Source organism: Coloeus monedula, assembly GCF_965178545.1.
Source record: "Coloeus monedula genome assembly, chromosome: 37".
Taxonomy (NCBI): domain Eukaryota; kingdom Metazoa; phylum Chordata; class Aves; order Passeriformes; family Corvidae; genus Coloeus; species Coloeus monedula.
The window spans coordinates 2037890-2057324 of NC_138817.1; the positions used below are offsets into that span (position 1 = coordinate 2037890).

The following is a 19435-nucleotide window of genomic DNA, read 5'->3' on the forward strand; positions in this document are numbered from 1 at the left end:
AGGGGCTCGGGGGTGGGGGAGGGGCTCGGCTGTGGGGGAGGGGCTCGGGGTGGGGAGGGGCTCGGCTGTGGGGGAGGGGCTCAGGGTGGGGGGAGGGGCTCGGGGTGGGGGAGGGGTTTGCTGACGCTGCCCCTCCCCCCCAGGCCCCCCCCGGATGTCCCCCAAGGCCCAGCGGCCCCTGCGGGGGGGAGGGGCTCCGCCGGTGGGGGAGGGGCCCCCGCGACCCCCCCAGGTGAGCAGAACGGGGGTGGGGGAGGGGCCGGGAGGAGGGGGAGGGGCTCCAGAGGAGCCCCCCTGACCCCTCCCCTTCTCCGCTCCCTCCCCCCCAGGTGGGCGCCCGTTCCCGCCCCGCCCCTCCCCCAAAGCCGCGGAGCCGCCGGGGGGGGAGGGGCCGAGCCCCCCCTCCCCCCCCAAGACCCCCAAGGAGCCACCGCCCGCCTGCCCCTCCCCCACACCCCCCGGAGCCGCCCCTCCCCCCACCCCGGAGCCGCCCGAGACCCCCCGCAAAGGTGAAGGGGGGGGGGAGGGGCAGAGACACCCCCACCCCCCCCAAATCCCCTCCCCCACCCCCCCATCAGTGGGGGAGGGGGGAGGGGCGCCCGTGCCCCTCCCCCCTCCGCTGACGCCGCCCCTCCCCCACAGGCGGAGCCCGGCCCCGGGAGGAGCTGCGGGCGCTGGGGGGGCCCTGCAAGGTGGGGGAGGGGCGGGGGAGGATAAAGGGGGGGGGAGGGGCTGGGGATGGGTGGGGGAGGGGCTCTTGTGGGAGTGGGGCGGGACCGGGGTCGTTTTTGGGTCGTTTCGGGGGCATTTTGGGGTCACTGGGTCACTTTCGGGGTGTTTGGTGTTTTGGGTCATTTTGGGACATTTCAGGGTTGGTTTGGGGGTCGCGGGGTCATTGCGGGGTCGTTCCTGCGGCTGCTGGGTCACTTTTGGGGTGTTTGGTGTCATTTTGGGGCAGTTTGGGGTTTTTTTTGGTAATTTTGGGCTGGTTTGGGTTGGTTCTGGGTCATTTTGGGGTTCCCGGTTCCGTGGGGTCATTCCGGGGCCATTCCTGGGGTCACTGGGTCGCTTCGGGGCCGTTTTGGGTCGTTTTGGAGTGAATTTGGGTCATTTGTGGTCCTTTGGGTCGTTCCGGGCGGGTTTGGGGCCGTTTTGGGATAATTTCAGCTCCTTTTGATGTCTCTGACCGCCCCTCCCCCCACCAGCTGCCCCCCGCCGCCCCCCCAGAGCCACCCCCGCCCCTCCCCCCGCCGCGGGGCCCCCCCCTCCCCCCCCGCTGGCAAAGCGGGGGTGGGGGAGGGGCCGGGAGGGGGCGGGGCCGCCGCGACCCCCCCGGGGACCCCCCCAGGGGCGGGGGAGGGGAAGGAGGAGGCGCCGGTGTCCGAGTGAGTGTGGGGTGGGGGTGGGGCTGCAGGGTGGGGGAGGGGCTGCAGGGTGGGGGAGGGGCTGCAGGGTGGGGGAGGGGCCTATTGGGGTGGGGGAGGGGCGGATTTAGCTCCCCTCCCCCTCCCCAGAATTTTTGGGGGGCTTTCCTGCGGGGGGGGGGCGGGGGGGCGGGGGGGGGGGTGTGGCCTCAGTGGGGCGGCCCCCGCCCCTCCCCCACCCGCTGACCCCTCCCCCCGCCCCGCCCCTCCCCCCAGGCAGGTGGAAGCGCTCGACCCTGAACCCCCACGCGAAGGAATTCAGCCCCGGGCGGCCGCTGGTGAGGGGGAGGGGCGGGGGTGGGGGAGGGGCGCGCCCAATGTGGGCGTGGCCTGCGCTGGGGGCGTGGCCTCTGCAATTTGGGGCTGGGGGCTCCCAGTTCCCGTCCCCCCCTGACCCCTCGCTCCCCCCTCCCCCAACCCCCTCCCCCCACTTTTTCCTTTCCAGGCCAAGGCCCCGCCCGGCGCCGCCCCCTCCCCCACCCCCCGCCCCTCCCCCGCGCTGGGGGTGCTGCCGGCGGGGGGGGGAGGGGCGGCAGGCGGTGGTGGGGGAGGGGCAGCGGCGGGGGCGGGGCTGTTCCCGGCCCCTCCCCCCCACTACATCTCCTACATCCCCCAGCTCCACGTCGGCCCCGCCCCCGTCCAGGTGAGGCCCCTCCCCCACCCGCCACGCAGCCCTGGGGAGGGGGGGAGGGGCCGCACTGACCCCTCCCTCCCCCCTCCCCCCCCCTCCGCCCCTCCCCCGCCCCCAGGCCCCGCAGATTTTCCCTTTTCCCGTTTCCGGTTCCGCTTCCGGAAAGTTCCGGGGGGCCAAAGGTGAGCCCCGCCCCTCCCCCACCCCGCCCCCCCCCCCCCCCCCTGTTCTCAGGGGCTCCCCTCCTCCATTTTTGGGGGAGGGGGGGGGTTTTCTCTGCCCCTCCCCCCACACCGGTTTTTTGCTCCTCCAGGCTCGCCCCTCCCCCCCAGGAGCGACCCCCACCCCCCCAGCTCGGCCCCTCCCCCGCTGGTGGCCGCCCCTCCCCCCCCCTACTCCTCCTTCATCTCCTACGGCCCCCAGAGCTTCGGGGGGGGGCAGCCCCCGCCCCCCCTGGTGCCGCCCCTCCCCCACTACGCCCAGCAGGTACCGCGGGGGTGGGGGAGGGGCGGTCTGGGGTGGGGGAGGGGCGGTTCGGGCCTGGGGGGGGGGGGTGGGGGAGGGGCTGCATGGGTGGGGGAGGGGCTCGTGAAGTGTGGGAGGGGCTTCCTGTGGGGGAGGGGCTGGGGGTGGTGGGGGAGGGGCCGTGAGCCCCTCGGGGGCCGCAGCCCCTCCCCGCTGACCCCTCCCCGCCCCTCCCCCAGCCCGTCTTCGCCCCGATGCTCCCGGGGAGCCCCCGGCTGCTCCCCTCGGGCAGCCACCCCTCCCCCACCCTGGTGGGCGGGGCCGCCCCTCCCGCCTTCGCCCCGCCCCCCCCGGACCCGCCCCCGCAGCCGCTCTACGGTGAGAGCCGCCCCTCCCCCCCCCCCCCCTCGGTCTCCTTTTGGGGCCGTTTCCCCGTTTCCGGGGTTTTTTCCTCCCTCGGGGTGGGGGGGGGGGTCCCCCCTTCCTGGAGGAGGGGCCTCCCCTCCCCCTCCCCCCGCGCTGACCCCGCCCCTCCCCCCGCAGCCGCCGTGCACCAGCCCTTCCCCCCCCCCCAGCTGCACCCCCCGGGCCCCTCCCCCACCCCCAGCGGGGGCTCCAACCCCCCCCCCACGGCCTCGCCTGCCCAGGTAAGGACCGGGATGGGGGGGGGTGGGGGAGGGGGGGGGGCCGCCCCTCCCCCCTCTCACCCCTCCCCCACCCCTTCTGCTCTCTTGCAGCACCAAGGCGCCGCCCCCGCCCCTCCCCCCCCCGGCCCGGGGCTGTTCCTCGGTGCCGCCCCTCCCCCCCCCGCCGCTGCCGCCCCTCCCCCTCCCGCCGCCCCTCCTCCTCCTCCTCCCTCCGCCGCCGCCCCTCCCCCTCCCGGCGCCCCCTCCCCCCAGAGCGGCTTCGCCGCCCCTCCCCCACCCCCTCCCCCCCCGCAGCCCCCCCAGCCCCCTCCGGCCGCCGCCCCTCCCCCCCCCGCCGCCGTCTACGCCCTTCACCATCACCATGGATACGGCGTGGCCCAGGTGGGGGAGGGGCAGGGCCCGGGGGGAGGGGCTGGGGGTGGAGATTTGGTGGGTGGGGGAGGGGCTGGGTTTGGAATGGGAGGGGGGAGGGGCGCTGTGGGGGAGGGGCTTCCTCGCTGACCGGGATGGGGGAGGGGCGCTCGGGGCCACCCCGAGGTCACCGACCCCCTCCCCCCCCCCCTCCCTTCTCTCTCTCTCTCCCCTCCCCCAGCCCCACGTGCAGCCCCCCGCCCATCCCCCCCCCCAGGTGATGCTGCTGCACCCCCCGCCCCCCCCCCAAGGCCCCCCCCAGCCCGCGGGGGTCCCGCAGGGGGGGGCGGGGGTGGGGCCGCTGCCGGCCTCCAGCCCCTCCCCCTACGGCTACATCGGGCACGCCCCAGGTGAGGGGGAGGGGCGGGGGGGGCTCTTGGGGGGAGGGGCAGGGGCTGGGGGGGGGCACTGGGGGCTCTTTGGGGGCTCCAGGGGGGGGAATTGGGGAGGGGGGGGGCCTCGGGGTCACTCAGGGGTCACTCAGGGGTCACCCCGCCCTGACCCCTCCCTCTCTCCCCTCCCCCCCCCAGTTCAGTCCCAGCAGCTCCAGTTCCACCCCCCCGGGAACTGACCGGAGGTGGGGGAGGGGCGGCCCCCCCCCAGTGGGGGAGGGGTCTCCGCTCCCTCCCCCTCCCCCCCAAGTCTGCGTGGGGCAGGGGCTGGACCCGCCCCTCCCCCACCCCCCTGGAGATCGTTTTGTATTAATTTATAGTGGGGGAGGGGCCGCGGGAGGGGGGAGCGAATTTGGGGCGGAATCGGCCAAAAGAAAAAAAAAAAAAGGAAAAAATTCCCCAAAGGAAAATGGAAAAAAAAAAAAAACCGGAATAAAAATGAAAAAAACCTGAAAGAACTCGAGCCTTTATTGGGGGGGGGAGGGGCCGATGTGGGGCTGCCCCACAGGAGACCCCGTGGGGGAGGGGACACCCCCATCCCACCCCTCCCCCACCCCCATGTGGGTCTGGGGTGCCCAACCCCCCCCCCCAGCCCCCAGGGGCTTCCCTGCCCCCCAAGTGTGGCCAGAGCCCCACAAGTGCCGCCCCACCCCCCTCACGTGGGGGTCGCGGGAGTGCCCCTCCCCCACCCGTGCCCCACCGCGAGCGGGGGAGGGGCGGCTCTACCCCGGAACCAGTGGGGGAGGGGCTGCCCTGCCCCAGAGCGGGGGGAGGGGCGGCTCTTCCCCATCCCCCCAAAGACTCAGAACCGTCCCCACCCCCTCCCAAGCTCCCTCTGGTGCCACTTCTGCCCCACAGAGGGTGGGGGAGGGGCTGCACCACCCCCCAGCAGTGGGGGAGGGGCTCCATCACCCCCAGCAGTGGGGGAGGGGCTCCATCACCCCCCCAGCAGTGGGGGAGGGGCTCCATCACCCCCAGCAGTGGGGGAGGGGCTCCATCACCCCCAGCAGTGGGGGAGGGGCTCCATCACCCCCCAGCAGTGGGGGAGGGGCTCCATCACCCCCCCAGCGGTGGGGGAGGGGCTCCATCAGCCCCCAGCAGTGGGGGAGGGGCTCCATCACCCCCCAGCAGTGGGGGAGGGGCTCAGCCCCCAGCAGTGGGGGAGGGGCTCAGCCCCCAGCAGTGGGGGAGGGGCTCCATCACCCCCAGCGGTGGGGGAGGGGCTCCATCACCCCCAGCAGTGGGGGAGGGGCTCCATCACCCCCAGCAGTGGGGGAGGGGCTCCATCACCCCCAGCAGTGGGGGAGGGGCTCAGCCCCCAGCGGTGGGGGAGGGGCTCAGCCCCCAGCGGTGGGGGAGGGGCTCCATCACCCCCAGCAGTGGGGGAGGGGCTCCATCACCCCCAGCGGTGGGGGAGGGGCTCAGCCCCCAGCGGTGGGGGAGGGGCTCAGCCCCCAGCGGTGGGGGAGGGGCTCAGCCCCAGCTGAGCTCGCGCTCCGAGGCCTCGAGCGGCAGCAGCCGGGACACGACGCCGGTGCCGATGGTCCGGGCGCCGTCGCGGAGGGTGAAGCGCTGGCCCCGCTCCAGCACCATCGGCTGCCGCAGCAGCAGCGTCAGCGCCGCGTCCTCCCCGGGCAGCACCAGCTCCTGCGGGCGACGGCGGTCAGAGACTGCGAGGCTGCGAGGCAGCGAGGCTGCGAGGCTGCGAGGCTGCGAGGCTGCGAGGCTGCGAGGCTGCGAGGCTGCGAGGCTGCGAGGCACAGAGCCCCACCGAGGCACCAAGCCCCACAGAGCCACCGAGCCCCACTGAGCCCCACGGAGCCACTGAGCCACTGAGGCACCGAGCCCCACTGAGGCACCGAGGCAGCGAGGCACAGAGCCCCACCGAGGCAGCGAGCCCCACCGAGCCCCACTGAGCCACAGAGCCACTGAGGCACCGAGGCACCGAGCCCCACTGAGCCACGGAGCCCCACGGAGCCCCACTGAGCCCCACGGAGCCACAGAGCCACGGAGCCCCACCGAGGCACCAAGCCCCACGGAGCCACCGAGCCCCACTGAGCCCCACGGAGCCACTGAGCCACCAAGGCACCGAGCCCCACTGAGCCACCGAGGCACCGAGGCACCGAGCCCCACCGAGGCAGCGAGCCCCACCAAGCCCCACTGAGCCACAGAGCCACTGAGGCACCGAGCCACGGAGCCACTGAGCCACCGAGCCCCACGGAGCCATGGAGCCACTGAGGCACCGAGCCCCACGGAGCCACGGAGCCACGGAGCCACTGAGCCACCGAGGCACCAAGCCCCACGGAGCCATGGAGCCACTGAGGCACCGAGCCCCATGGAGCCACCGAGGCACCGAGCCCCACTGAGCCACTGAGGCACTGAGGCACCGAGCCCCACTGAGCCACCGAGGCACCGAGCCCCACCGAGCCACTGAGCCCCACGGAGCCACGGAGCCACTGAGGCACCGAGGCAGCGAGCCCCACAGAGCCACGGAGCCCCACAGACACCAAGCCCCACAGAGCCCCACCAAGCCACTGAGACACCGAGCCCCACGGAGCCACTGAGCCCCACAGACCCCCCCAACCCCACAGAGCCCCACAGCCCTACAGAGCCCCCACCCTCACGGACCCCCCCCACCCCCACGGACCCCCCCCACCCCCACGGACCCCCCCAGCCCCACGGACCTTGCCGGGGGGCAGCAGCACCCTGCAGGCGATGTCCCAGGTGTGCGAGAACATCACGGGCGAGTAATGGGCCACGAAGGGTTTGTGGCGTCCCCCCTCCTGCGGGGACAGCACGTACACCTGCGGGGGGGGAGGGGCTCCTGCTGATGCCACGAAGATTTTTGTTTTTTCTTTTATACCCCTGTTACCCTTTTTTACAACTCCTGTATTCTCAGTGCTTTTTGCCCACGTTCTTGGACTTGTTTGTCAAGCTGAGAGACTCAACATCTCAGAAACTTCGTAGCCGGGGATCAGTGTGCCCCAGAGCCCAAGGTCCTCTCCAGAACGTTTTGTAAACCAAGATAGAACCATCCAGGGAAGGCTCCTTGGGGAGGGGGGGCTCATTTGAGCCTCTCATTGGGGAATCTTTGATAGATCTGCTAATTAGGAACACCTAGAATGTTCTACCCAATGTTGGGGGGACACAGAGAGGGACTCAGTGGGGTGCATCTCAATGCACATGACCTGGACGTGTACACCTAAGGATCCTTAAAATAAACCCCAAGGTAAAATCCTCTTTCCTCTTCTAACCGTGTCTGACTCTTGATTTTAAGGTCAGGAAAAGGCATCACTGGCTCGGTGCTTCTGCCCCACAGAACCCCACGGCTGCCCCACACCTCGCCCCGGTCATCTCCCACTCTGCTCCCTCCTGCCCCACATCCTGACCCCCACACCCTGCCCCACGGGACCCAAATCCCGCTGTACATAACCCCAATCCTGCCCCACATCCTGCCCCACGGGACCCAAATCCCGCCCCAAATCCCACTGTACATAACCCCAATCCTGCCCCACGGGACCCAAATCCCACCCCAAATCCCTCTGTACATAACCCCAATCCTGCCCCACGGGACCCAAATCCCACCCCAAATCCCACTGTACATAACCCCAATCCTGCCCCACACCCTGCCCCACGGGACCCAAATCCCACCCCAAATCCCTCTGTACATAACCCCAATCCTGCCGCCCCCCCATCCTGCCCCACGAGACCCAAATCCCGCTGTACATAACCCCAATCCTGCCCCACAGGACCCAAATCCCACCCCAAATCCCGCTGTACATAACCCCAATCCTGCCCCACAGGACCCAAATCCTGCCCCAAATCCCGCTGTACATAACCCCAATCCTGCCCCACAGTACCCAAATCCCGCCCCAAATCCCACTGTACATAACCCCAATCCTGCCCCACGGGACCCAAATCCCGCCCCAAATCCCTCTGTACATAACCCCAATCCTGCCCCACAGGACCCAAATCCCGCTGTACATAACCCCAATCCTGCCCCACAGGACCCAAATCCCGCCCCAAATCCCTCTGTACATAACCCCAATCCTGCCCCACAGGACCCAAATCCCTCTGTACATAACCCCAATCCTGCCCCACAGGACCCAAATCCCGCCCCAAATCCCTCTGTACATAACCCCAATCCTGCCCCACAGGACCCAAATCCCGCCCCAAATCCCACTGTACATAACCCCAATCCTGCCCCACGGGACCCAAATCCCGCCCCAAATCCCTCTGTACATAACCCCAATCCTGCCCCCCATCCTGCCCCACGAGACCCAAATCCCGCTGTACATAACCCCAATCCTGCCCCACAGGACCCAAATCCCGCCCCAAATCCCGCTGTACATAACCCCAATCCTGCCCCACAGGACCCAAATCCTGCCCCACAGGACCCAAATCCTGCCCCAAATCCCTCTGTACGTAACCCCAATCCTGCCCCACAGGACCCAAATCCCGCCCCAAATCCCTCTGTACATAACCCCAATCCTGCCCCACGGGACCCAAATCCCGCCCCAAATCCCACTGTACATAACCCCAATCCTGCCCCACGGGACCCAAATCCCGCCCCAAATCCCGCTGTACATAACCCCAATCCTGCCCCACACCCTGCCCCACGAGACCCAAATCCCTCTGTACATAACCCCAATCCTGCCCCACAGGACCCAAATCCCGCCCCAAATCCCGCTGTACATAACCCCAATCCTGCCCCACGGGACCCAAATCCCGCCCCAAATCCCGCTGTACATAACCCCAATCCTGCCCCACGGGACCCAAATCCCTCTGTACATAACCCCAATCCTGCCCCACGGGACCCAAATCCCGGCCCAAATCCCGCTGTACATAACCCCAATCCTGCCCCACAGGACCCAAATCCTGCCCCACAGGACCCAAATCCTGCCCCAAATCCCTCTGTACATAACCCCAATCCTGCCCCACAGGACCCAAATCCCACCCCACATGACCCCAGCCTTGCCCCACACCCACCTGTGCCTCCACCTTCTGCTGGGGCTGCAGCGTCCCCGGCTGGGCCACGACCATCCCCCGCCGGACGTCCTCGCGCTTCAGCCCCCGCAGCAGCGCCCCGAGGTTGTCCCCGGCCTCGGCGCACTCCAGGCTCTTGTGGAACATCTCGATGCCTGCGGGATGTGGGGTGCTATGGGGTGCTATGGGGCGCTATGGGGTGCTATGGGGTGCTATGGGGCTCAGTGGGGCGGGCTGTGGGGTGCTATGGGGCAGTTACGGGTCACTTAAGCTCGCTCATCGTTTCTGGCTCGCTCACAGTCAGTTAAGGGTCACTCGGGCTCGCTCAGAGTTAGTTACTGGTTACTAGGGGTCAGTTAAGGGTCATTCAGCAGCAGTTCGGGGTCACTCGGGGTCACTCAGGACTTACCGGTCACCACTGACCGCAGGTGGCGGCCGTAGCCCAGCAGCTCCACCTCGTCCCCTTTCCGGAGGGTTCCGCGCTCCAACGTCCCGGTGACCACGGTGCCGCGGCCTGGGGAGGGCACGGGGGGACACGGGTGTGACACGGGTGTGACACGGGTGTGACACGGGTGTGGGACAGGTGTGCCCCAGGTGTGCCCAGGTGTGCCCCAGGTGTCCCCAGTTGTGCCCAGGTGTGTCCCAGGTGTGCCCAGGTGTGTCCCCAGGTGTGTCCAGGTGTGTCCCAGGTGTGTCCCCAGGTGTGTCCCCAGGTGTCCCCAGGTGTGCCCCAGGTGTGTCCCAGGTGTGCCCAGCTGTGCCCAGTTGTGTCCAGGTGTGTCCCAGGTGTCCCCAGGTGTGCCCCAGGTGTGTCCCAGGTGTCCCCAGGTGTGTCCCAGGTGTGCCCCAGGTGTGTCCCAGGTGTCCCCAGGTGTGTCCCAGGTGTGCCCAGGTGCCCCCAGTTGTATCCCAGGTGTGCCCAGGTGTCCCCAGGTGTGCCCAGGTGTGCCCAGCTGTGCCCAGGTGTGCCCCAGGTGTGTCCCAGGTGTGCCCCAGGTGTCCCCAGTTGTGCCCAGGTGTGTCCCAGGTGTGCCCAGGTGTGCCCCAGGTGCCTCCAGGTGTGCCCAGGTGTGCCCAGCTGTGCCCAGGTGTGCCCCAGGTGTGTCCCAGGTGTCCCCAGGTGTCCCCAGGTGTGCCCAGGTGTGTCCCAGGTGTGCCCAGGTGTGCCCAGGTGTGTCCCAGGTGCCTCCAGGTGTCCCAGGTGTGTCCCAGGTGTCCCCAGCTGTGCCCAGGTGTGCCCCAGGTGTGTCCCAGGTGTGTCCCAGGTGTCCCCAGGTGTGCCCCAGCTGTGCCCAGGTGTGTCCCAGCTGTGTCCCAGGTGTGTCCCAGGTGTGCCCAGGTGTGTCCCAGCTGTGTCCCAGGTGTGTCCCAGGTGCCCCCAGCTGTGCCCAGGTGTGCCCAGTTGTGCCCCAGGTGTGCCCAGGTGTCCCCAGGTGTGTCGCAGGTGTCCCCAGGTGTGTCCCAGCTGTGTCCCAGCTGTGTCCCAGCTGTGCCCAGGTGTGCCCAGGTGTGCCGAGCTGGCGTTACCCGGGATGGAGTGCACGGCCTCGATGGGCAGCAGGCAGGGCCGCTCCAGGTCCCGCGGCGGCTGCGGGATGTGCGAGTCCACGGCCTCGAGGAGCTTCAGCACCGACTGCAGCCCCAGCTCGGGCTCGCGGTCCTGGGGGCACAGGGGTCAGTTATTGATCAGCTATTGATCGGTTATTGATTGGTTATTGATCGGTTATTGATTGGTTATCGATCCATTATTGATCAGCTATTGATCAGTTATTGATTGGTTATTGATTGGTTATCGATCCATTATTGATCAGCTATTGATCAGTTATTGATTGGTTATTGATCGGTTATTGATTGGTTATTGATCCATTATTGATCAATTATTGATCAGTTATTGATTGGTTATTGATTGGTTATTGATCAGTTATTGACCAGCTACTGTTCAGTTACTGATCAGTTATTAATCAGTTATCGATCGGTTATTGATTGATTAGTTATTGATCGGTTATTGGTCGGTTATTTATCAATTATTCATTGGTTATTGATTGGTTATTAGTGAGCTATTAACCGGTTATCGATCAGTTATTGATCAATTATTGTTCAGTTATTGATCAGTTATTAACCAGCTATTGATCGGTTACTGACCAGTTATTTATCAGCTATTGATCAGCTATTGATCAATTATTTATAAATTATTGATCAGATGTTAATCAGTTATTAATCAGTTATTTGTCGGTTATTGTTCAGTTACCAGTTATTGATCCATTATTGATCAGTTATTGGTCGGTTATTGTTCAGTTACCAGTTATTGATCCGTTATTGTTCAGTTATTGGTCGGTTATTGTTCAGTTATCAGTTATTGATCCATTATTAATCAGTTACTGGTCAGTTATTGATCGGTTGTTGATCGATTATCGATCAGTTATCGATCGGTTATCGATCAGTTACGGATCTCTGCGCTCGCACAGGTGTGCCCAGGTGTGCCTCACCTGCAGGGCGCACAGGGCCGACCCCACCACCACCGGGGTGTTCTCGCCGTCGAAGCCGAACTCGGTCAGCAGCTCCCGCACCTCGAGCTCCACCAGCGGCAGCAGCTCCGGGTCCGGCACCGCGTCCGCCTTGTTCAGGTAAACCACAACGTGCCGGACACCCACCTGGCCAGGGAGGGGTCAGCGGGGTCAGGGACACACCCCAACCCCAACCACAACGTGCCGGACACCCACCTGGCCAGGGAGGGGTCAGCGGGGTCAGGGACACACCCCAACCCCAACCACAACGTGCCGGACACCCACCTGGCCAGGGAGGGGTCAGCGGGGTCAGGGACACACCCCAACCCCAACCACAACGTGCCGGACACTCACCTGGCCAGGGAGGGGTCAGCGGGGTCAGGGACACACCCCAACCCCAACCACAACGTGCCGGACACTCACCTGGCCAGGTGAGCTCAGGTGGGGCCAGGTGAGGCTGGGGCCACGCCCCTGCCCCAGCCACGCCCCTTTTCCCCCCCCGGAAACGCCCCCCAGGCTGCACTGGCCAATGGGAGGGGCTGGAGCCGCTTTGGCCACGCCCCTTCACCTGTCGGGCCGGAGCTCACCTGGCCACGCCCACTCTCACCTGGACACACCCACTCTCACCTGGCCACGCCCACTCTCACCCGGCCACGCCCACTCTCACCCGGCCACGCCCACTCTCACCCGGCCACGCCCGCTCTCACCTGGCCACGCCCGCTCTCACCCGGCCACGCCCGCTCTCACCTGGCCACGCCCGCTCTCACCCGGCCACGCCCACTCTCACCTGGCCACGCCCGCTCTCACCTGGCCACGCCCACTCTCACCCGGCCACGCCCGCTCTCACCCGACCACGCCCACTCTCACCTGGCCACGCCCCCTCTCACCTGGCCACGCCCCCCTCACCTGTCGGGCCAGCAGCAGGTGTTCCCTGGTCTGGGGCATTTGTCCGTCAGTCGCGGCCACCACGAGGATGACGCCGTCCAGGGGGGCGGTGCCCGTGATCATGTTCTGGGGTGAAACACCCGGATTTTGGCTCGGGCCAGATTTCGGGAGCAATTTCCATGTTTCTCAGCGTTTTTTTTCCCCGGGAACTCCAGCATTCCACTGATTTTTGGGGTCCCCGAGAAGGATTTTGGGTGGCAATCGAGCGCTTTTGGGGCCTCTTGGGCAGGGGGGGATTTTTGGGGTCTCCCTTGTGGTTCCCCCAGCGGCCACCGGGTGGCGCCACCTGAGACAAAACTCCCTTTTCCAACCGATTTTCTCCCGGTTTTTTTTTTTTTTTTGGCAATTCCGGGGTTTTCCCTGGGAATTGGGGGGGGGGTTTCAGGGGAGCCCGGGTTTGGGGGAGCCCCCGACCTTGACGTAATCGGCGTGGCCGGGGCAGTCGGTGTGGGCATAGTGGCGTTTGGGGGTGCTGTACTCCACGTGCGCTGCGTTGATGGTGATGCCGCGCGCCTTCTCCTCGGGGGCGCTGTCGATCTCCTCGTAGGGCCGGAACTGAGCCCCTCCCCCCGCCGACAGCACTGCGGGGACCCCCCGGAACCGTCACCGACCCCCCCCCCCCGCCCCCCGAGCTGCTGCTCCCTCTGGGGACCCTCCTGACCCCAAAAATCCCCCCCAAAAATCAGCCCAAACTCAGCCCCGATCCCCCTGAACTGTCATCCCGTTTAGGGACCCCCCGAGCCCCAAAATCCCCACAAATCCACCCAAAAATCAGCCCAAATTCAGCCCCGATCCCCCTGAACTGTCATCCCGTTTAGGGACCCCCCGAGCCCCAAAATCCCTGAAAATCCACCCAAAAATCAGCCCAAACTCAGCCCCGATCCCCCTGAACTGTCATCCCATTTAGGGACCCCCCGAGCCCCAAAATCCCCGAAAATCCACCCAAAAATCAGCCCAAATCCCCCTGAACCATCGCTCCCCTCTAGGAACCCCCCAAGGCCCAAAATCCCCACAAATCCCCCCAAAACTCAGCCCAAACTCAGCCCCGATCCCCCTGAACTGTCATCCCATTTAGGGACCCCCCGAGCCCCAAAATCCCCACAAATCCACCCAAAAATCAGCCCAAACTCAGCCCCGATCCCCCTGAACTGTCATCCCATTTAGGGACCCCCCGAGCCCCAAAATCCCCACAAATCCCCCCAAAACTCAGCCCAAATTCAGGCCCTCGGCCCCTGAACCATCGCTCCCCTCTAGGGACCCCCCAAGGCCCAAAATCCCCACAAATCCCCCCAAAACTCAGCCCAAATTCAGACCCTCTCCCCCTGAACTGTCATCCCATTTAGGGACCCCCCGAGCCCCAAAATCCCCACAAATCCCCCCAAAAATCAGCCCAAACTCAGCCCCTCCCCTCACAAAAAGCGCTGAGAGGCCCCAAATTTCGGGATCCGCCCCCAGTCCGAGCGAGGCCCCCGGCGCTGGGAGGGGATTGGGGCGTTTTTCCCCTTTTCTCACCCTTTTTTCTCCCTTTTTCCCCTTTTCTCACCCTTTTTTCTCCGGTTTTCCCCTTTTCTCACCCTTTTTTCTCCGGTTTTCCCCTTTTCTCACCCTTTTTTCTCCGCTTTCCCCCTTTCCTCACCCTTTTTTCTCCGTTTTTCCCCTTTTCTCCCCTTTTTTCTCCGTTTTTCCCCTTTCCTCACCCTTTTTTCTCCGTTTTTCCCCTTTTCTCCCCTTTTTTCTCCATTTTTCCCCTTTTCTCCCCCTTTTTTCTCCCTTTTTCCCCTTTCCTCACCCTTTTTTCTCCGTTTTTCCTCTTTTCTCACCCTTTTTTCTCCGTTTTTCCCCTTTCCTCACCCTTTTTTCTCCGTTTTTCCCCTTTTCTCACCCTTTTTTCTCCGTTTTTCCCCTTTTCTCACCCTTTTTTCTCCGTTTTCCCCTTTCCTCACCCTTTTTTCTCCGGTTTTCCCCTTTCCTCACCCTTTTTCTCCGTTTTTCCCCTTTCCTCACCCTTTTTTCTCCGTTTTTCCCCTTTCCTCACCCTTTTTTCTCCGTTTTTCCCCTTTTCTCACCCTTTTTTCTCCGTTTTCCCCTTTTCTCCCCTTTTTTCTCCGTTTTTCCCCTTTTCTCACTCTTTTTTCTCCGTTTTTCCCCTTTCCTCACCCTTTTTCTCCGTTTTTCCCCTTTTCTCCCCTTTTTTCTCCGTTTTTCCCCTTTCCTCACCCTTTTTTCTCCATTTTTCCCCTTTCCTCACCCTTTTTTCTCCAGTTTTCCTCTTTCCTCACCCTTTTTTCTCCGTTTTCCCCTTTTCTCACCCTTTTTTCTCCGTTTTTCCCCTTTCCTCACCCTTTTTTCTCCGTTTTTCCCCTTTTCTCACCCTTTTTTCTCCATTTCCCCTTTCCTCACCCTTTTTTCTCCGTTTTCCCCTTTTCTCACCCTTTTTTCTCCGTTTTCCCCTTTTCTCACCCTTTTTTCTCCGTTTTTCCCCTTTTCTCACCCTTTTTTCTCCGTTTTCCCCTTTCCTCACCCTTTTTTCTCCGTTTTCCCCTTTCCTCACCCTTTTTTCTCCGTTTTCCCCCTTTCCTCACCCTTTTTTCTCCATTTTCCCATTTTCTCACCCTTTTTTCTCCGTTTTCCCCTTTCCTCACCCTTTTTTCTCCGTTTTTCCCCTTTTCTCACCCTTTTTTCTCCGTTTTTCCCCTTTTCTCACCCTTTTTTCTCCGGTTTTCCCCTTTCCTCACCCTTTTTTCTCCGTTTTTCCCCTTTTCTCACCCTTTTTTCTCCGTTTTTCCCCTTTCCTCACCCTTTTTTCTCCGTTTTCCCCTTTTCTCACCCTTTTTTCTCCGTTTTTCCCCTTTTCTCACCCTTTTTTCTCCGTTTTTCCCCTTCTCACCCTTTTTTCTCCGTTTTTCCCCTTTCCTCACCCTTTTTTCTCCGTTTTCCCCTTTTCTCACCCTTTTTTCTCCGTTTTCCCCTTTCCTCACCCTTTTTTCTCCGTTTTTCCCCTTTTCTCACCCTTTTTTCTCCGTTTTCCCCTTTCCTCACCCTTTTTCTCCGTTTTCCCCCTTTTCTCACCCTTTTTCTCCGTTTTTCCCCTTTTCTCACCCTTTTTTCTCCGTTTTCCCCTTTTCTCACCCTTTTTTCTCCGTTTTTCCCCTTTTCTCACCCTTTTTTCTCCGTTTTTCCCCTTTCCTCACCCTTTTTTCTCCGTTTTCCCCTTTTCTCACCCTTTTTTCTCCGGTTTTCCCCTTTCCTCACCCTTTTTTCTCCGTTTTCCCCTTTTCTCACCCTTTTTCCTCCGTTTTTCCCCTTTTCTCACCCTTTTTTCTCCTTTTCTCACCCTTTTTTCTCCGTTTTTCCCCTTTTCTCACCCTTTTTTCTCCACTTTCCCCTTTCCTCACCCTTTTTTCTCCGTTTTTCCCCTTTCCTCACCCTTTTTTCTCCGTTTTTCCCCTTTCCTCACCCTTTTTTCTCCGTTTTTCCCCTTTTCTCACCTTTTTTTCTCCGTTTTCCCCTTTTCTCACCCTTTTTTCTCCGTTTTCCCCTTTCCTCACCCTTTTTTCTCCGTTTTCCCCTTTCCTCACCCTTTTTTCTCCGTTTTTCCCCTTTTCTCACCCTTTTTTCTCCGTTTTTCCCCTTTTCTCACCCTTTTTTCTCCGTTTTTCCCCTTTTCTCCCCTTTTTTCTCCGTTTTTCCCCTTTTCTCCCCTTTTTTCTCCGTTTTTCCCCTTTCCTCACCCTTTTTTCTCCGTTTTTCCCCTTTCCTCACCCTTTTTTCTCCGTTTTTCCCCTTTCCTCACCCTTTTTTCTCCGTTTTTCCCCTTTTCTCACCCTTTTTTCTCCGTTTTTCCCCTTTCCTCACCCTTTTTTCTCCGTTTTCCCCCTTTTCTCACCCTTTTTTCTCCGTTTTTCCCCTTTTCTCACCCTTTTTTCTCCGTTTTTCCTCTTTCCTCACCCTTTTTTCTCCGTTTTTCCCCTTTTCTCACCCTTTTTTCTCCGTTTTTCCCCTTCTCACCCTTTTTTCTCCGTTTTTCCCGTTTCCTCACCCTTTTTTCTCCGTTTTTCCCCTTTCCTCACCCTTTTTTCTCCGTTTTCCCCTTTTCTCACCCTTTTTTCTCCGTTTTTCCCCTTTCCTCACCCTTTTTTCTCCGTTTTTCCCCTTTTCTCACCCTTTTTTCTCCGGTTTTCCCCTTTCCTCACCCTTTTTTCTCCGTTTTCCCCTTTTCTCACCCTTTTTTCTCCGGTTTTCCCCTTTTCTCACCCTTTTTTCTCCGTTTTTCCCCTTTCCTCACCCTTTTTTCTCCGTTTTCCCCTTTTCTCACCCTTTTTTCTCCGGTTTTCCCCTTTTCTCACCCTTTTTTCTCCGTTTTTCCCCTTTTCTCACCCTTTTTTCCCCTTTCCTCACCCTTTTTTCTCCGTTTTTCCCCTTTTCTCACCCTTTTTTCCCCTTTTCTCACCCTTTTTTCTCCGGTTTTCCCCTTTTCTCACCCTTTTTTCTCCGTTTTCCCCTTTCCTCACCTTTTTTCTCCGTTTTCCCCTTTCCTCACCCTTTTTTCTCCGTTTTCCCCCTTTCCTCACCTTTTCCCCCGTTCTTTTCCCCCATTTCTCCCCCATATTTCCCCTCCCCCCCTCCTCATTTCCTACGATTCCCAGGAATTTGGGTCCCCTCAGCGCTTTCTGCCCATTTTTTAACCCATTTCTCCCCCTTTTTTTCACGGTTTCACCCCGTTTCGCCCCATTTTAGCCCCGGTTTTTTCCGCCGCGCTGCCCCTCTCCCCCCCGTTTTCCGACGTTCCCGGGAATTTCGGGGATTTCGGGGTCACCTCGGGTGATGGCCGCGGTCAGCGTGGTCTTGCCGTGGTCCACGTGGCCGATGGTCCCCACGTTCAGGTGGGGCTTGTCCCGCACGAAGGCGGCCTTGGCCCGCGGGGGGGCCTGGAGGGGGGGGGGGGGGGGGGGAGGTCAGAGCCAGACCCCCCCCCAAAATCCAGAAAAATCCACCCAAACCCCCAAAAAATCCGCGCCAGGAAACGGCGAATCGGCCGAAAACGGACCCAAAATTCCACCCTGAGCCTCTCCCCCCCCAAAAAATTCCAGTCGGACCCTGCAGATCCCCAAAATCCCCTTCAGAGACCCCCCCCCAGCCCCCCCCCCAAATTCCCTCAAATCCCCCCAGCCCCCCTTGGAGCCCCCCCCCCAATCCCCCGAATCCCCCAAATTCCCCCCAAATTCGCCTCCAATCCCCCTCTCACCGTGCTCAGGACTCGGAGGCCACGGCCACGAAGAGCTGCGGGGTGAAAACAAAGGGAATTTGGGGAGATTTGAGGGAATTTGGGGAGATTTGAGGGGATTTTGAGGGGATTTTGAGGGGATTTGAGGGGTCCCGGGTCAGCCGGGACGACCCCGGCGGCTCCACCCCCCCATGACCTTCACTCCCCTCCCCCTCCCCCGCCCCCTCCCACGCTCCCTTAGAGCCCTTCTGCCCCCCCCAGGCCCCATAATCCCCCCAAAAACCCCAAATCCCCCAAATTCCCCCCGAATTTCGCCGCACCCCCAAGGGCCCCGCGGAGCAGCACCGCGGGCAGCGCCATCTTTCTCCTGCCGCGCCGGAAGTGCCCCTCAAGCCGCTTCCGGGGACTCTCCGCCCGCTCGGTGCCGTTCCCGCCAGCGCAGCTCGATGGTTTCCCGCCGCGCCGCTCTGGCCCCGCCCTCGCTCTCGGTGGTGCTGGAGGACCCCGAAAGCGCGCGGGCCGCTCTGGGCGCCCCGGAGGACTCGACTCGGTGGTGTTGGAGGACTCAAAAAGGGGGCGTCAAAAAAGAGCCCCCCCGGGACCCCTCAAAACGCCCCAAAGCCCCCAAAATTACCCCCCCCCCCACCCCAACAGGGCGTCCCAAGGCCCCTCCTTCCCCTCAAGCCCTCAAGGTCCCCCCAATTCCCCCGAAAGCCCCCCCCCTTGACACGCCAAAATCCCCCCAAACCCCCCAAACCCTCCCCCTCCCCCTCCGAACCCCCCCAACCCCACCCCCACCCCCTCCCGATCCCCCATTTCCCCCCCATCCCCCCCCCGCTCTCACTTCCTTCTCCCCCAGGAAACCGCCCCTTCCCCCCCCCCGCGGCCGAATCCCCCCAAAATCCCCCCAAAATCCCCGTGGGGGGAGGGGCAGAGCAGCCCCCCCAGATGTGGGGGAGGGTCCCAGTGCAGGGGGGGAAGGTCGCAAGGAGGGGGGAGGGGCCGGTTTTGGGGAGCCCCCGATTTTTGGGGTGGGGGAGGGGCGGCCGTCACGCTTGGGGGGGTCCCCGCGGAGGTGACGTCACGTCCTGGGGGGGGCGGGGTGGGGGAGGGGCGGATGGCGGCGGCGCTCTGGGGGGTCCTGGTGGCGCTGGTGGCGCTGGGGGGGGGCGAGGGGGGACCCCCCGGGGTGACCCCCGAATTCAGCGGGAGGGGTTCCCCAAATTTTGGGGGGGGGGCGACCCCCAGGAGCGACAACGGGAGCAGCTGGGGGGGGGGAGGGGCCGGAGCCCCCCCGAAGGGAGGTGAGGGGGGGGCTGGGGGGGCCTGGGGGGGTTTGGGGTGGGATTTTGGGGTCCTTTTGGGTGGATTTAGGGGGGGATTTTGGGGTCGTTTCAGGGGAATTTGGGGGGGGTTTAGGGTGGGATTTTGGGGCCGTTTTGGGTGGATTTGGGGGGATTTAGGGTGGGATTTTGGGGTCCTTTTGGGTGGATTTGGGGGGATTTAGGGTGGGATTTTGGGGTCCTTTTGGGTGGGTTTAGGGGGGGTTTCGGGGGGGATTTTGGGGTCGTTTCAGGGGAATTTGGGGGGGTTTAGGGTGGGATTTTGGGGCCGTTTTGGGTGGATTTGGGGGGATTTAGGGTGGGATTTTGGGGTCCTTTTGGGTGGATTTGGGGGGATTTAGGGTGGGATTTTGGGGTCCTTTTGGGTGGATTTAGGGGGGGATTTTGGGGTCGTTTCAGGGGAATTTGGGGGGGTTTAGGGTGGGATTTTGGGGCAGTTTTGGGTGGATTTTGGGGGGTTTAG

The 19435-nt window shown here is 63.1% G+C and overlaps 2 protein-coding genes across 2 annotated transcripts in view; one reads left to right on the forward strand and one right to left on the reverse strand.

Moving 5' to 3' along the window:
• LOC309584189 (uncharacterized protein) overlaps positions 1-4412 on the forward strand; it is a gene marked incomplete at its 5' end in the record, with an annotated part of 4944 nt that extends 532 nt beyond the window's left edge. Inside the window, 12 exons of the mRNA XM_082300133.1 lie at positions 144-232; positions 330-509; positions 643-692; positions 1206-1385; positions 1645-1702; positions 1870-2067; positions 2174-2237; positions 2369-2541; positions 2760-2898; positions 3064-3167; positions 3258-3548; positions 3760-4412. Of these exons, the coding sequence (XP_082156259.1) occupies positions 144-232; positions 330-509; positions 643-692; positions 1206-1385; positions 1645-1702; positions 1870-2067; positions 2174-2237; positions 2369-2541; positions 2760-2898; positions 3064-3167; positions 3258-3548; positions 3760-4149 (1916 nt within the window). The 3' untranslated portion in view covers positions 4150-4412. The remainder of the gene's footprint in view (positions 1-143; positions 233-329; positions 510-642; positions 693-1205; positions 1386-1644; positions 1703-1869; positions 2068-2173; positions 2238-2368; positions 2542-2759; positions 2899-3063; positions 3168-3257; positions 3549-3759) is intronic.
• An 878-nt stretch (positions 4413-5290) lies between these two features.
• Positions 5291-18037, reverse strand: TUFM (Tu translation elongation factor, mitochondrial). The gene is made up of 11 exons (XM_082300156.1): positions 17950-18037; positions 17651-17685; positions 17222-17333; positions 12820-12986; positions 12367-12471; positions 11443-11607; positions 10484-10616; positions 9366-9470; positions 8960-9111; positions 6655-6774; positions 5291-5617 (listed from the first exon to the last, which is right to left on the reverse strand). The coding sequence occupies exons 1-11, from the start codon at positions 17987-17989 to the stop codon at positions 5444-5446; spliced, it is 1308 nt and encodes a 435-aa protein (XP_082156282.1). The 5' UTR covers positions 17990-18037; the 3' UTR covers positions 5291-5443.
• Positions 18038-19435: the final 1398 nt, after the last annotated feature.

What these genes read in the sequence shown, in the direction of transcription:
- TUFM (XM_082300156.1), bottom strand. Translation starts at nt 17,989, where the DNA reads ATGGCGCTGCCCGCGGTGCTGCTCCGCGGGGCCCTTGGGG. An exon ending in GCTCCGCGGGGCCCTTGGGG is followed by an intron (nt 17,686 to 17,949) that starts GTGCGGCGAAAT and finishes TTCACCCCGCAG; the next exon opens with CTCTTCGTGGCCGTGGCCTC. An exon ending in AGCAGAAGGTGGAGGCACAG is followed by an intron (nt 6,775 to 8,959) that starts GTGGGTGTGGGG and finishes CCCCCCCCGCAG; the next exon opens with GTGTACGTGCTGTCCCCGCA.